Raw genomic sequence first — 16,019 nt, 5'->3', positions numbered from 1 at the left:
AAAATGAAATACTTGCATATTATAAATTCGAATTGATCGAGTTGTCTATTCCTCGATTGAATCTTCTAGGGAATTTGTAATGGCAGTGGTAGAAGAAAAGTATGTAGACGCTGTCGCCATATCCCAGTTCAACATCCCTTATATTACGAAAGTGCAAAACGGTTGCCTAGGCAGCCCAGGCAACGGGGAATTTGTACGTGATGTAAACAAATCCATTTTGTAATAATTTGACAGCCACGGTTAGTCGCTCTTATAATAAATAAAAATAAATACATTAAAAATGACATCTTTAGATCTGAGACAACAGAAACTCGAGCAACAGGTTAGCAAGACCAACAGTTATTTATTATATGTTAACGAAAATGAATGTTTGGGCGTTGAACGTTGAGTTGAGTCTAACCTTTTTAATTATCGGACCTTTTAATACTTAATTCGTTTCATACATCAGCGTAGTCTCCCAGAATACACGTGTTGATACTTATCTTACACTATCATTGCGCGACGAGTGCACGTTACATGTAATTATAGGTATTCACTCTTTTTAAATTAGAATTTAGATTCATTGCTTGAATTAAACAATTTTTTCGGCATTTTATTTCTTCTCAACCTATGATGGCTAGGTCCAACATTATTTCCCAATCAAATATTTGCTCCTAACGCTTGAGTAATTCATCATGCGTATATCATCTAATATTCCAGAGGCAAATAATAGCGCAGAAAATGAAACAGAAACGACAAAGCGGCGCTGGCGGCATGGTACAGGCATCAAATATCTCTAGTTCGCAATATAGCAGCCATTCTACAAAATGGTTAAATCCAAACAGAGAGCTTCATGGTAAAGTGGTGTGACTGCCTCTACATTCTTATCATCTGATATAATATAATCAATAACCTCATAATGAATCAGCCATAAAATATCTTGAACTCTTTCATTGAAATTCACATATTATTCTCAAATATTAGAATACTATTCTTGGATTTCAGTTTTAATTATTTTTATTTAATCAACTCAGATCAATAAAGTTTCTTCACTTTTGCTTTAATTCTGAGGTAGGCTATGACGGACCTATGCAGTTCACAATGTCACCCAGTAATCCTGACATGGGAGTATCACAGGAAAATAAAACTATAGAGTCAGAAGTAACAGGTAACCAGAATTTCGATGGATATCAAATGCAATCTGTTACGATTATGAATGAATTTCGTTGAAACATTTAGTCATTTTTCTTTCAGACATCAGAACAGAAAGTGGATTTTATGATGGGACTGAACGTGGTGACGGCGCAGATGAAGAATCATCCCCGGTGGATTTGAGATCACCATCTGAAGCACTTCACAGTCAATCACCTCTTAGAGTAGCTCCTGTTGATGGGTCAATTAATGCGATCAATGGCGAAAATCATTCCTCGGTAACTGTAATTTGAGTAAACATTTACATGTATAAATGACATTCAATTGTTTCAGTTCAATAATTAGCCAAATTCACATGATACAGATGTGCAAACAAATTACTAATCATTATTCATTTGCAGAGCCCGGAATTGGAGGGAAATGTTGAGGGTAATATAGAACAATTTGTTCTGCAACCAGCCAATAAAAAAATGCATTATAAGTGTAGAATAACACGTGATAGAAAAGGCATGGATCGTGGTTTATATCCAACTTACTTTTTGCATCTAGAACGTGACTATGGAAAAAAGGTTCGCTCAAATTCTCTTAGTTGAATCTCTTTATAATTATTCAGTTGATAATAATCAGTTTCCTATTCGGAAAGGTTTTTTTACTAGCTGGACGGAAACGAAAAAAGAGCACTACAAGTAATTATTTAATTTCGTCTGACCCAACCGATCTTTCAAGAGGAGCCGAATCTTATGTTGGAAAATTAAGATCTAATCTATTGGGCACTCAGTTTACCGTATATGATAATGGATATTCCTTGATGAAGAGTGAAAAGAGAGAAGAGCGAACTAATCCCAGGCAAGAACTAGCCGCAGTTGTTTACGATACTAATGTTTTGGGTTTCAAAGGGCCACGAAAAATGACTGTAATCATACCTGGAATGACTTCAGATCAGCAAAGAGTACAGATTTGTCCTCGAGATGATACAGAAACATTGTTAGGTGGGTAAACTAGTAATTGATTTTTTGAGTCTTCGGTTATCGCTTGTAAATTCCTATATTTTTTTTTTATGATTAATGCGTTTACTTTAGTTCAATGTAAGGTCTGAATTACAGAGTGTTGGAAAATGAAGAATATGGATAACTTGATAGAATTGCATAACAAAACACCAGCTTGGAACGATGACACACAGTCCTATGTACTAAATTTCCATGGACGTGTTACACAGGCTTCAGTGAAAAATTTCCAAGTTGTTCACGACAGTGATGGTAATCACAATTTACATACCTATATATAATCACATTATTGTAAATCAAAAATCCAAAGTTATTTTGCATGCAATTTTTTGATTTTACGATGAAACGATTTTAAACATGCTTACCGTTTTCACAGTGCTAAACCTTTCGAATTAATAATTGATTATATTATCTGTGTATATTGCAGTGGATTACGTTGTGATGCAATTTGGTCGCGTAGCTGAGGACGTTTTCACAATGGATTACCGTTTTCCACTATGCGCACTCCAAGCTTTTGCAATTGCATTAAGCAGTTTTGATAACAAATTAGCCTGTGAGTGATTTGTTTGTACGTATAAATTATAGGAACTGTATATTGCAATGCCACTGCTCACATATAATCAAAAGGCTAGGAAACGGACAATCAATTCCAATTTAAGTATAAAACGATTTACTGAGTAATGAGATGAAATTTTTAGAATGTTCACTCTCGTTAAACCTTAGAGCCACAATAATAACTATAATAATATGTGTTCACATTCCAATAGAGATAATATTTACATAATTCCTATCTTTAGTATAAACTTTTAGAAAGCTGAGACGAATAAGTTTCAGACTCGTGTACGTTCTGTAAAAATCGATTATTTATCTTTCATTCCGAGTGCTTTACAAAATTTGATGAAGTTTTCGAAAAAAAAAAAATGCCAGCCGGATGTTACTGCAGTTATACGCATACTACCACGTTGAATGATAATTTTTAGATTATTGTAGAATGCATTTTGATACACGTATCAAATTGCTAACATTCATCAAGTTTGTCAAGTTTGAACTAGTAATTGCACGTCAGATTTTGGATTAGACTTCAATGTTACATGATACGAAATAAAATTGCAGCTACAATTATATGTATATGAAAAAAAAAAAAAAAAAAACAACACTCATATCAAAGTCGTATCATACGCATCTAATGAGGTGAAAAAAAAGATTATGAATTCCGTACGAAAAAGCTAATGAAAACAATTGTTAGTGTCTCGTTTCATAACTTTTACACTGTTTTTATTATCTGAGCAGGCAATTCTTGTCCAGAGTTGGAATTATAGGGACCCAGTGTAAATATTTTTCAGCGTGTATCGATCTATTTAATGATTGAAATTATCCTCATGAGAGACTATTAATTATTATATTGTACTTATTGGTGCGCATATTATATTATAAGGAAGCGAGTAACTTATTGTATAAAAGTCAAAATAATGTTAGCATAGATTAAAACAGGGTCTGAATAAAGATTTATCGAAAAACTGCCCGTATAATAGTTTGCAGAGTTGTATAGAATTTCAGTTGAAAGTAAGGAGTCTTACGAAAGATGAATTTATTATTATCGTTTAGGATAGAGATTTCTAGTTATATTATTTTACTAACATTCTTATAGAGTTAATGTAACATTTTTTCATTTCTAACGATTACTTTAGTTCTCATATTTTATACTTGCACCAAGATCTAGCTATCAATTTTCGGAGTGATTTTTTGTAGGTAATTATAGTATGAAATGTAAGGTTCGGCACATTTGTTACGGTAATACAGTATGTTCATTAACACTGGTCAAAAAGGACAAGTGAAACCTGCTTGCCTTGATGTACTGTGGGATCAAGTAACCAGAAATTGTCCTGGATTATGAAGAGTTGAAATCATGATAAGGGCATCTGAGGAATTTCTATTAATTGTATGAATTATTTGAACCCAAGGTTGAACTATAATCCGTGTCTCTAGATGATTTTAATATGTGCCTTTGTGAAGGACTTTCATGTACTTTGTATTAAATATTTAAATATTCATAACATCGGTGGCTTGTATAATTATCTTGACGAACCTGTTTTAAGAGGCTAATTTTTCTCACAATTGAAGATTTCACGATATATTTATTACTATGCCTTGATGGTTGTACAACAATATATATGTGTATGTATGTTTTAAATATATTTCAGCAAGTTGTACAGGCGTATAGAATTTTCTATCGAAGTATAATTTATTGTAGATCTATTTGTATTGTATGCACTCGTCTTCTGCATGTATGCTGTAGTATACCTAATAATAATCAAACCAAGGGTGCTTTAGGATAATATACACCATAATTCAACTTTAAAACTAAATGATATACTTTTTTTTTTTATGAATATAGGTAATCGAAAAATATATAATATCTCAACGATTCTATGTCTGTATTAAGTAGTGTGTTATGTACATGATTTCCTCACACATGACATATGTATTCACTGCAGGTATTCATTTACTGAATATTTTTCATAACATATTTGTTTCGGGATAGACTATAACGATACATTGTCTACTTTTTGTGCCCACATTAGAAAAGTGGATACTATGAATACGGTAATAAATGTAGGATGCAATACAAACAGACCACAAATATGTTGCGTGGATTGTAAATTTTCACCAAACTAAGTTTCAAGATTCTAAAACTAAATCATTGTGACATTCTGAACTAACATTTATCGTAAATGAGGTATCAATAACTTTGTACCTGTTGAAATATCAATTAATAAAAGCAATATCATACGCATCACTTTCTTTGACAAGAAACTCTCCTCTGAGTGAATAATTACTTAAAGAATGTGATTTTTATTACTTATATTTGTTATACTATTCCTTGAGCTAAAGTGTTTCCATTACTTGCATGAATTACTTGTGTAATGAAAAATAACTGTATACAAAAATTTCCTAAGCAGTTGACCTACAGTCATTCATTCGTTGCTGAGTGCGACTCGAGGAAGGGAGAGCCGCGTATGCAGGTGCTGGGTCAAAAAGCTGCGCCAGCTACACTCTTGTTCAGCAATGCATAAATGACCCTGCATGTGTCAAACTAATTCTATTATTGATAAGCTGATTATTCTGTACATTTCAATTGATAAATACACAGTATTACATACAACAGGCTGTTTGATCACGTGTGCATATAAGTATAATGGTTCATTCTACACTCCACAACTTAATATAAAGTTTCCAAAGGTATTACTTTAAATATACTTACTTTCCATAAAGAATATTGTCTAGTCTACCGTCGTGTTAGTTTTCATGTTCACTATAGTGACTGGAAATGTCAATGTATCGACCTTATATCCTAAGTAAAAAATAAAGAAATTGTGTTGGAGAATATCTTCACTACCTATGTTTTCACATCAAAAATGAATGAAAAGCGATAATTTAATTTTTTTTCTAACTTTTGGCACAGTAATTGATTTCATTTACAACATACAGAAGTACTGTGATATGTGTAGCCTACGATGTATCGGAATTATATTATTTTACCATAACTATAGCTAAAGGCAGAAAAATACTTCTAATAGTGATTTGTAATTTGTCATTGTCACGTAATTTGCAATTTATTTAGCATTTTCACTATCCCATCATTAGGAATATCAAGCAGGTATGTATTTGAATTGCAAGACGTTTGAAAAGTGATGGTGATTAATCAGTCAGTAGAAATCATGATAATAATTTATAATATAATTATAATATGTGTATATTGAGACAATATTTTTCGCACAATAAATGGCAGTAGTTAGTAGTGTACACATAATTATATAAATACACCATTCTTGGTAATAATTATATACCTAGGAGTAAGTCTTGATGAAATACAGCTGAAGGCACTCAAGGTAAAGAGCATAGTACAATAGTATTAGTAAACGGTGTATAAAAAGTTTTAACACGGATGAGTGTTATATATATTGAACTAAACGTACGTACAATTCCATCCACCTATAATTTGAAGGAGTACAAAATTATGAATAACGTTAGCAGTTTTATACGAATAACATATTAAATATTCGCTAAATAACATACAGTAACAAGAATGCGTTCATTGACAATTATTCAATGGAAAAAATAAAATCTGTTGGGTTTGAATTCTAGTGGTAGTCTGGAAAAGCACTTTTTGTAACACATACTAATCATGATATTTCGAATACGACTAAAAATTAAAGAATAGGGAAATCAAACTTGAAAACCTTTATAGTAGTACCAATTGACCAACATAAGTTGCTTTTCCTCATTATTTAAAGGCTCACCCAATTACTTCAATATTAGCTAATTTTATTTATTTATTTATTTCATTCTCAAAATCTCGAAATATAAGGCTGTGATGAACAATTTTTTACTGTTCAATATTAACAAAGAGAACCAGTATAGCTAAAATTATTTTTTATAGTTTACACAACCTAACACGATATTTCTATTATCATTTGAATTTAAACTGCACAAATTATAAGCTGTAAAGAGTTTAATAAGCTGTTCACTGAATTTTTTAATGATGCGTATGCTTAGTGTGATTTCGGGATGACGCCACAAATGGACGGACACATAAATATGACATAACAATTGATATATAAACAAGCAAAGAAATTGCTTTAATATTTTCAATACCACCGTTATTATGGTTTCAGTCTTTTTATTTTGACACGTATAGATTCGGATTCACAAGTTTCGTTTTATATAATTTTTGAGCCTAGAGAAGAACTTTATAAAAAATTTACAAATTCGAGAGACACATACTAGTGCAAAACCTTCGAAATTATTATTATAAGTTTTTTTTATGACAATTATTTTCCAGTGATATTATTGTTTACTTTACTATTTGTGAAGTGTGAATTCTTTGTGTGAAAACTTTCTGTGAATTCAGTTTGTAGGGAAAATACATATCAAAATTTTTGTACATCATTTGAATCTAGTCTACCTGTAAATAACTCGATGGTAAAATTCAATATTCGAACTATTGTGAGAGTTCAGCCAGATTTGATAATATCTGTATTCAAATGCTTTTAAAATAGTAACGAAATAATGGTCTCTAGTGCACTTGGGTAATACTCTTATATCGGTTGGTTGTGACCACTACATAATTTAATTGAATATCTTTTAAGACTACATGTCAAATTCTAATATATTAACGATGCATTATCGATATGACAATACCTAATTCCAATTTATTTACAATAATTTCAGATCCAATAAGTTCTCATTAGTTTCGAATATATATATTTATAATCGGAAGTTGATATGAAATTTGAATGGTTAATTTTCTTGAGACACAGTGTTCAATTTGAAAAAAAAAAAAATAAATAAATAAAAATACTGATGATATTTATTGCAGGTAATCAAAAAATGAGCGAACGTGGTTCGTTACAGTAACGAGCATTGATATTTCAGAATAATTTTTAATACTGACTTATAATTCAAGTTATAGCTATATGATACTGATGAGAACTGCAGCAAGAATTGTATATACATATTACGTAGTATAATATAAAATAACTATCAAGCATCGAGATTAAGTCACCTCTGTTTAGCGGAAGTTTATTACAATATTGTATTTACAACACAAGTGTATTGTAATATTGTTCAGCATCAAATGACTCTACGAACATCCTTTCTTCCACTCTGTCTGATTATTTGCATAACTTGGTCGAGAAAATCTTGGCGCTGGAATACGCGATGCTGGACGTGGTATTCCACTTCCAACGCTAGATGTTCTGTTAGGGGCACCCCAATTAGTCGGGGCTCTTAACCTTGTTTTATTTTCTATTGCTGCATGTTTCATTGGCCTAACCAGCATCTGAAATGGGGTTACAAATTGATTGGCCGATAGATATGTAATTCGAAGTTGGAGGTAGAAGACCTAATTTTGAATGTACAATATATTGAGTCAACAGTTCGTAATAAAAACCTACATTGTACTAAGAGAATTATATGGCTCACCTCTGGTTTTTTTGATAAATTATTTTGTCCTTGATATGTTGTAACACATGGTACATCGTTGATATGATTTTCTGAGGAAAGCAGGACAGAAAACGAATGAGCAAAGCATGGAAAGCAAGCGCCTCTAAAGATGCCTACCAGTTTACACGCATTAAACTCACCACTTGTTCCTATTGCTTCGAGTGATGAACCGACAGGCTCCAACAATGGGGAACTATTTTTAACGGCACGAGTTACGGTTTGTGAGGAGCTGTGCTCATTTTCCTGACATGCACCCTTCAATATTGGAGACGGTAAGTCCTTTTCGGCCTCCATCCAATTATTTTCCAATACTCTTCTGTTCGGTTTTGGTGTCGATATTTGCTTTAAGCCTAGGAAAATCATGCTTTATTTAAAGAAATTCAGACGTAAACGAAATTGAACAGTATTTATTTGAGATTTCATTCTAAAGACTAATCATAAGCAATTTCAATATCAGATTACTTACTTTGCTCTTGCAACCCAGCAATGTAATGTAATTGCGCAGAATTTATGAGCTGCAAATTATAAGAAGTATGACTGCTATCAGAACAGATGCTTAGTCGGTCATCAAGATCGGGAGCGCTGTGAGCACTTTGCGTACTCTCAATGCTTTCAGTGGATCCGGAAGCACCTTTGCTTCGGAATTCCTTTACATTTCCACCTACTTCCAGCAATCTTTGTTCTGATCCACTTTTCAATCTGCCCAAAGGCATTAATTTATTTACCAGAGATCCCTCGACGTTTCTTGGAATACTTGGTTGACATGGTCTTGCGTGCTTTGAATTTGGTACGTTAGAATATCTATGCATATCAAAAGTTCTCATACTATTTGTAGCCAAGTTTGGATTTGATTTTTGAAACAATTGTGGTAGTTTTGATAAGACTCGAGGAGCTTGTAATTTTTTTTGGTAATTTGAAATTGGAGGTTTAGCAAACGTACTGTCCAACCTTTCGGGGGATGGTTCATTTTCAATTTTTGCTTTTAAATCAGCCATATTCGTCTTTTTAGTGAAGGTGTAATATTTTTTGTCACTATTTTGACGAGTGGGTATATCCGGACTTGCTGATTCATTTTGGCTTACACAAAGTTTAGGAGATTTTTTTCTGTAGGTGTTGTTATGATTAATAGCAGATATATCTTCGCTAGGAACTTCTGTGATGTGGCTGTATGTAGAATCTAAATTCTGCTCGGTACTACGTTGAACTTGTTCTAATAGTTCTCTTCTTAAATCAGTTGGTCCATTAAATGTTGAATTTATTGTTCCCAGAGATAATGCTCTGTTGCAATGGATATTATCATCCGACGAAAAATCACTCCTTAAATCTTGATCACCACTGGACGTATGATTGGTAAAATCATGGTTTAAATTAAGGGTAATATTAACCGTTTCTAACGTTTGTTTTTGAGACAAAAAAGTACTGTTCAATCCATTTGGTAATTTACTATCATGACTTTGAATGTTGGTCAACGTTTCGTCCAAATCAATATTCTCAACGGGTGATGACGTGAAAATTGTATTTATTGTCTGTTTGTTTATTTCTATAGGTAACGAATGCCTAGGTAACGATGTTGCAGATCTTCGTGTAAATGTGTTGAATAAACTTTTTTCGTTTTCTTTTTCCAGTGATTGGTAGTTGGTGGTAAAAGTATTGTCTCCACATGCATTACGATTTTTTATCGTGACATTGTTCTCGAATTCTTTTAAAAATGTTTCATCATTAAAATCATTTATATCCGATATGTCGCCAAACATGCTTGTCTTCATCATTGAATTCGTCAGTATCTGTGAATCTACAATACTTTCTTGGTGTGATAGAGATTCTTTCGACATGTTCATCAGGGAACAGCCCAATTCAGAAGGCTGCGACACATTCATCAATGGATCCGCAAACTCTGGTTCGGTTAAATTTATGAACGAATCAATTCCTTTAGATTGTGACAAATTCAGGAATGCTTCCATACTTTCTTGTCCAGATGAACCAAGGATACCTGATCTAACTTGGTTTGATGTTGGATTTAACATAGCTGGTACGGATTCCTTTTCGCTATTTGTGAAACTATTTTCTTTGTCCATCTATTTCAAAATTTTATAATATCTCAGGTGTGAATACTTTTCGTTAGTTCACAATTTTAAAATAGCAAAAGGTCGGTGTTAACGTAGCATTAAAAACTAATAACTGGTTCAAGGAGAAGCCTATCAAAATTTGTGTCAAGTCTATTTAAGTTTGATTTCCAAAGAATACTTACATTGACATTAGTGCCTGCTAGTGCTGGAGACCTCTTCCATACATTGGAAGCTGGTGGCGACAATGCTTCTATTATAGATTCAAAACTCAGTCTGTTGTTACGCTTTTTGTGTCTTGTGAACGTTCTCGTATCGATAGAGCGCCTTGTGCCTGAAAAAACATAAAAATCACGAAACTCGTTAAAGTTCAAGAAAAAAAAAAAATAGAAAAAATGAAAGATGATACTTTACATTATTCAACAAGTGAAACCAGCAAAATAGTCAGACTGGTGTTTAATTTATCAGACTATATTAGGAAATACATAAATGGTTATGTATGAAAAGGCAACTATATTGCTTCACCTCATAAAATGAGATCATCTTTCCTACTATAAGGTTTAACCGGGAACTGTGTGCGTGGGTAAGTAGGAATGAAAAGAAGACAAACCATTCAGAGCTTCATTTTCCTCTAAATCCAATTCCGGTCCATCTCCTAACCAGCTGTTTAGATCTTGGACATTGCCCTCCGTCGAACAATTTGCACATACATGAAGCCTGAAACAAGGTGTTATTTATAGTATCCGTAACAAAAAGCATAAAACCTATAAGTCTTCATAAATGTTTTGTTATAATAGTCAGACACTGGGACAGTTATGATCAGTTTCTAATCAGAAAAACCTTTTTGTTTAAACAACTGTACTTTAGTTAGGCGTAAGATGCCATTGATTTTCAAACTTGGGTAAACAGTAAATATACAATAATACACAAGCTGTGAGTCATTGACAGAAATGAGTATACACATCAGTGATGAGGTGATTCAACTAGCATGTACACATACATACGTTCTGTTTCGTAAAAGCGAAAGATGGAATAACCTGTTTACTACGCTTAATTTGATAATGATGTTGATGTATTTTGTTGGGTTTTTATAAACGGGATATGGTGTTCGAAAACCAAAAAGTTGTTAACAACAGGGATTAATAAACTTACCATCTCTCATCGTCCGAGAAGTCAAAGGCCGAAACATCGATGATATCGCTTACATCAAGAGGTTGCACTTCATCGACACAATAAGAGTTCGACATATTTTCTGCCGTATTAATCTGTCGCTCCGACATGTACGTTTAACGTTTTAATAACACGTAGATACAAGACACTTCATTCTACCGTTGTAAATGATACATAAGCGATACGACGGATGGTGTGAAGCCCCGAATGGAATGTGTCTGCAGGCACTCGCGCACAAAATGATCAACAAAACCTTTAATTGACAATTATTATCTGTTTATTAATAAAGTCTTTGATGCCTTTGAAAAGAGATTCCGAGGAGACGATACAAAAGACAAAAAACATAACCACGGGCGGGATATAAAGAAATAATTCCACCAACACAACAGAACCTTGCACCCTGTTAAGTAAATAAAGAAAACTGTCCAACGTGAAATTGGAAATCTTAAGTCTTAACCAGTAATACCAATCTACTTATTTCGCGGATCCATTCACAAAGTACCCGAAGTAGACAAAGATAGGAAAAATCTTTCTTTTTAACGACATCTTCAGGCTCTACAGGGAAATATAGAAATTCAGTTCTCAAAGTGGTTCTCAACCGTCGCCATTGACATTTTTACGTGAGTGTCGGACACGCTGCAATATAACCTCACAAAGGTTTCTCTCTGCTCACAATATAAACAGTCATATGAAAGAATGTGGACGTCTTAAAGATATTACAGATTGAGATTGTTTATGAGATTAACGTCTTTGATTTCATTGAAATTTATTTAATTCAGCTGCTTCTATTATACTTGGACAGTCATATCAACCACTATGCAGAAATCAGATCGTGGTGAGGAATTTGTTGTTAAATTAATTAATTTTTTTTGTATATTAATCGATTAAAATTAACTAAATTGCCTCGATTAATATTCATAATACTCGATCTATCAATTTCAGGTAATGGACGAGAAAAAAAATTATCCTGGGCTTATCGGAACAAAAAAAGAATTTTGAAAAACAAACGTGCTGAAGAAGCTCCTGAGGATACCACAAACGTACAAGTCCAAAATAAAAAGGCTCGAATTGTGCTTCGTAATCTTCCATTCAAGGTAAAACTCTCTTTGGTAAAGTTTTTTTCATTTAAGATAAAAAAGTCATCAATGTGTAATAACTTATCACTAAATGGATATTTTCAGGTTACTGAGGATGACATTAAAAAACATTATGCACCGTATGGTGAAATTGAAGAAATAAATCTACTACGTCACCCAGGTGGTAAACTGGTGGGTTGTGGTTTCGTTCAATTTAAAAAAGTAGAACAAGCTTCAAAGGCGATATTCAACACAAATAAAAAAGAATTGCTCGGTAAGACTGAACAAAAAAAAGGACAGTGTTTTTCTGGTTTCATTGTTCAGTAAATTTAAGTCCTCCAACCAATTGCACTATCAATGAATATGAATTGTACATTTACATTATTTTTAATCAAATTTTAGGAAGAATCATCACTTCAGATTGGGCAATACCAAAATACAAATTTGCCGAAGGTATTAAGGACGATGTTGACAAGACTGAGGATCTAACTGATAAAACAGAAAGCAACATAGAAGTTGATACCCAAAATGAAGAGTCTACCTGTCTGTCAAAAACTCAGTTGAAAAAAAATCTAAAGAGGAAAAAAAAAGACAAAGATAGGCTGAAACACATTCAGAAACGAGCAAGGATTATAGTTCGAAATCTATCATTTAATGTGAGGATGAAAATATACTCTTATTTGATTTTATTGATTGTTAGGAAGACATTTTCGTATTAAGTCTTAATGAAATTTCATGATTTTAGATAACTGATGATTTATTGAAAGAACACTTTGCACCGTTTGGCAATGTAGAAGAAGTCACGATCCTAACTAGACCAGATGGAAAACTTGTTGGTTGTGGATTTGTTCAATACAATAATGTTCAGAGTGCAGCTAAGGCGATACATCATTTAAATTTAAAACCTCTGTTGGGTCGACCAATAGTGGTTGATTGGGCTGTACCAAAAACAAAGTTTGGTAAGGCCGATGAACAGAAGGACCCAAATGAAGCGGCAATAGAAGAAGTTGAATTAAAAAAGGAAGAACCCGATGGAGATGATTCAGGCTTGGATGAAGACCCAGACCAAAGTGACTCATCTTTAAAACTGGAAGAGGATCAATCTAATGACAGGCAAGTTCAAGCTTTTATTAATCATGACCAAGTTCCATTAATCATATCTTTTTTTTTTGCAGGGAGAGTAAGGATGAAAAACCTATTGGTGCAAGTATCGAGGATGAAATTGATGACAAAGAAGATGAAGATGATGATGAGGACGAAGACGAAGACGAAGACGAATATGAGGATAAAGTGGAAGTTAAGATCTCACCAGATGAAGTCAAGAATGAAAAATTTGACGAGAATGAGGCTTCTCGACCACGCCGAATTTCGAATGACGTTAACGAGGGAAAAACAGTGTTCCTTAAAAATATTCCCTTTTCTGCGACCAATGACGATCTTAGGAAATGCATGGAACAGTTTGGTCCAGTCTATTATGCTCTTGTTTGTATGGACCCCCTTACAGAGCATTCAAAAGGAACAGCATTTGTTAAATTTCAAGTAAGTTGTACACTGTAATATTTTATTAAGTGATGAAAATTGATGTTCATAAATAAACCGGTTTAATACCGTTTACAGCACGTGGAGGATGCAGAGAAATGTTTATCCGCTGGAACTGAGCTACGTATACATGATCAAACTCTAGATCCTCATAAAGCACTGAACAGAAATGAAGTGCAAGATAAATCAGAGCTGAAAAAACAAAAAGCAACTGATTCTAGAAACTTGTACCTTGTCAAAGAAGGAGGTAAGATAATATGAAATTTATATAGATTGGATTGTTGTGCTACATGGTCATTCATTTGTTATTTGGTTTGTGCGTAACAACACGTGAACGATGGATTAATTCCTTACAGTGATACTGGCTGGTAGTCCAGCTGCAGTAGGAGTATCTGCAGGGGACATGGCTCGTCGTTTGCAATTAGAACAATGGAAATCGCAAATGCTACGAAATTTAAATATGTTCGTTTCAAGGGTCCGTCTGGTTGTGCATAATTTACCCGTTTCAGTGGATGACAAAAAGCTGCGAGAAATTTTCCAGAACCATTCTGGGCCAAAAGCAGTTATAAGAGAGGTTATAACCACTTTTCGGTCAGGAGTTAATTTTAAATATCTCTATTTACTTATGACGCATGTTCATATTGGTTTTATTTCTTTCAGGCCCGAGTGATGCGGGATTTACGAAACATTGAGGCCAATGGAATTGGCAGGTCTAAAGAATACGGTTTCGTTGCCTTTACAAGCCACGAAGATGCGCTGAAAGCGTTGAGAAGTATAAATAACAATCCAAAAATCTTCGGCACCACCAAGGTAATTAATTTATATCTGACAGGATCTTGAATAAATAATTATCCAAACTTCTTATTTTCAGAGGCCTATTGTCGCGTTTTCAATCGAAAACAGAGTAATGGTGAATGCCATTAAAAAACGAGTAGAAAAAAGTCGAGAGCGCAATCCTCTGTGGACAGGAAGTAATCTAAAAACTAAGAATGACCGGCCCATGACAAATAAGAGAAAACACGAAGATGGCAAATATTCGGATGACAAGAAAACGAACAGTATTGGTAGGCCGACTGTCAATAATAGAAACAAGGATCGTCGGCCTGCGAAGCATCCTAGATTGGAAAATGGTAATGACGAGGGTGATGTTCAGCCATATTCTGGTGTAACGAGTAAACCAGGAGAGAGAAAAATGCGATCAAGATTCAATCTCAAGTCTCAAGCTATTTTACATAAACAAACTATGAAACGAGAATTAAAAAATAAAAAGTCTAAAGCGAAAATTCAGCAGACGAAAAAGGAACAACGGATCTCTCAAAAAGAAATAAGGGTAAGTCTTAATTATACCTCCCCATTCACATAAAATTTGTGACTTTGTTTTTTAAACGACCTTATTAGATTAATCGTTGGCTAACTCTAATTTTATTAATTTCATCAACAGCCGAAACAGGGTTCAAAGAAAAAAGTGAACAAAGAAGATATAAATTTCAGCAAATTGGTGAACAATTATAAGAATAAATTAATGGCAACGTCTAAGGAAAAATCCAAGTGGTACGAAACATAATAACTTATATTTGAAAAATTAGGATTGCGCCATGTATATAAAGTATTTTTTTTTTTTGCGTTAGACTTTGAATTGTAAATTTTTTTTAAATTGAAAATTAAAGACTTTTATTTCACGGAAGTGTATTGTGCTTATGTAATTAATTCGACAACCTTGACGCTCCCAAACAACAATTATATAGATCAATAATACCGCTTATTTATGTAAAATAATCCAATTGCCCAGCCAAATTAATGATCCAGCGCGCCTTATTATGGGCAATCTACTTTTCATTTTTCATGTTCACGGCGCCGCGCCAGTTTGAATTTACTGTATTTAAAACGCCAGGAAATGATCGCCTTTGATTCGTAGGTGACAGATTTTTTCCCTTAAAACGTCACAATAAATTTGAACCATTATAATATTTGGTGTACGCGTACCAGTATTGTTCAAATTTTTATACGTTAAAAAGCGAACATTATGTTGA

The 16,019-nt window shown here is 33.5% G+C and overlaps 3 protein-coding genes across 6 annotated transcripts; 2 read left to right on the top strand and 1 right to left on the bottom strand.

Annotated features, from left to right (window-relative positions):
- The first annotated feature begins 116 nt into the window (after nucleotides 1–116).
- ktub (Tub domain-containing protein ktub) lies at nucleotides 117–3,314 on the top strand. Of its 3 annotated transcripts, none has more exons than XM_046632139.2 (8): nucleotides 117–322; nucleotides 700–835; nucleotides 1,055–1,147; nucleotides 1,234–1,409; nucleotides 1,533–1,700; nucleotides 1,775–2,120; nucleotides 2,235–2,387; nucleotides 2,563–3,314. In XM_046632139.2, the coding sequence occupies exons 1-8, from the start codon at nucleotides 281–283 to the stop codon at nucleotides 2,694–2,696; spliced, it is 1,248 nt and encodes a 415-aa protein (XP_046488095.1). In that variant the 5' UTR covers nucleotides 117–280; the 3' UTR covers nucleotides 2,697–3,314. The 3 variants fall into 3 exon arrangements, with proteins under 3 accessions (XP_046488095.1, XP_068993347.1, XP_046488096.1); XM_046632140.2 differs by lacking the exon at nucleotides 117–322 and adding an exon at nucleotides 454–528; XM_069137246.1 differs by lacking the exon at nucleotides 700–835 and having other exon boundaries at nucleotides 1,051–1,147.
- LOC124221807 (uro-adherence factor A) lies at nucleotides 1,031–11,921 on the bottom strand. 2 transcript variants are annotated; one of them, XM_046632128.2, is made up of 7 exons: nucleotides 11,357–11,910; nucleotides 10,815–10,921; nucleotides 10,390–10,538; nucleotides 8,608–10,216; nucleotides 8,282–8,491; nucleotides 8,121–8,191; nucleotides 3,485–7,977 (listed from the first exon to the last, which is right to left on the bottom strand). In XM_046632128.2, exons 1-7 carry the CDS (start codon nucleotides 11,482–11,484, stop codon nucleotides 7,780–7,782), a joined length of 2,472 nt encoding a protein of 823 aa, XP_046488084.1. In that variant the 5' UTR covers nucleotides 11,485–11,910; the 3' UTR covers nucleotides 3,485–7,779. The 2 variants fall into 2 exon arrangements, with proteins under 2 accessions (XP_046488085.1, XP_046488084.1); XM_046632129.2 differs by lacking the exons at nucleotides 3,485–7,977; nucleotides 8,121–8,191 and adding an exon at nucleotides 1,031–1,413 and having other exon boundaries at nucleotides 11,357–11,921.
- On the top strand, nucleotides 11,722–15,663 carry LOC124221808 (RNA-binding protein 28). The gene is made up of 11 exons (XM_046632130.2): nucleotides 11,722–12,209; nucleotides 12,317–12,468; nucleotides 12,556–12,724; nucleotides 12,853–13,106; nucleotides 13,196–13,563; nucleotides 13,626–13,989; nucleotides 14,068–14,236; nucleotides 14,346–14,563; nucleotides 14,650–14,799; nucleotides 14,861–15,319; nucleotides 15,431–15,663. Exons 1-11 carry the CDS (start codon nucleotides 12,191–12,193, stop codon nucleotides 15,551–15,553), a joined length of 2,445 nt encoding a protein of 814 aa, XP_046488086.1. The 5' UTR covers nucleotides 11,722–12,190; the 3' UTR covers nucleotides 15,554–15,663.
- Nucleotides 15,664–16,019: the final 356 nt, after the last annotated feature.

The sequence above is a fragment of the Neodiprion pinetum genome, chromosome 6 (genome assembly GCF_021155775.2).
Source record: "Neodiprion pinetum isolate iyNeoPine1 chromosome 6, iyNeoPine1.2, whole genome shotgun sequence".
Classification (NCBI taxonomy): Eukaryota; Metazoa; Arthropoda; class Insecta; order Hymenoptera; family Diprionidae; genus Neodiprion; species Neodiprion pinetum.
The sequence above is the reverse complement of the archived record's forward strand: the minus strand, read 5'-3'. Positions and strand labels throughout refer to the sequence as shown.

Coding starts and splice junctions, on each gene's coding strand:
- LOC124221807 (XM_046632128.2), bottom strand. CDS start 11,484: ATGTCGGAGCGACAGATTAATACGGCAGAAAATATGTCGAACTCTTAT. Junction 10,922..11,356: donor TTCTCGGACGATGAGAGATG/GTAAGTTTATTA, acceptor ACCTTGTTTCAG/GCTTCATGTATGTGCAAATT. Junction 10,539..10,814: donor GGAAAATGAAGCTCTGAATG/GTTTGTCTTCTT, acceptor ATGTTTTTTCAG/GCACAAGGCGCTCTATCGAT.
- ktub (XM_046632139.2), top strand. CDS start 281: ATGACATCTTTAGATCTGAGACAACAGAAACTCGAGCAACAG. Junction 1,701..1,774: donor AACGTGACTATGGAAAAAAG/GTTCGCTCAAAT, acceptor CTATTCGGAAAG/GTTTTTTTACTAGCTGGACG. Junction 2,121..2,234: donor TGATACAGAAACATTGTTAG/GTGGGTAAACTA, acceptor TCTGAATTACAG/AGTGTTGGAAAATGAAGAAT.
- LOC124221808 (XM_046632130.2), top strand. Junction 12,725..12,852: donor AAATAAAAAAGAATTGCTCG/GTAAGACTGAAC, acceptor ATCAAATTTTAG/GAAGAATCATCACTTCAGAT. Junction 14,237..14,345: donor GTACCTTGTCAAAGAAGGAG/GTAAGATAATAT, acceptor AATTCCTTACAG/TGATACTGGCTGGTAGTCCA.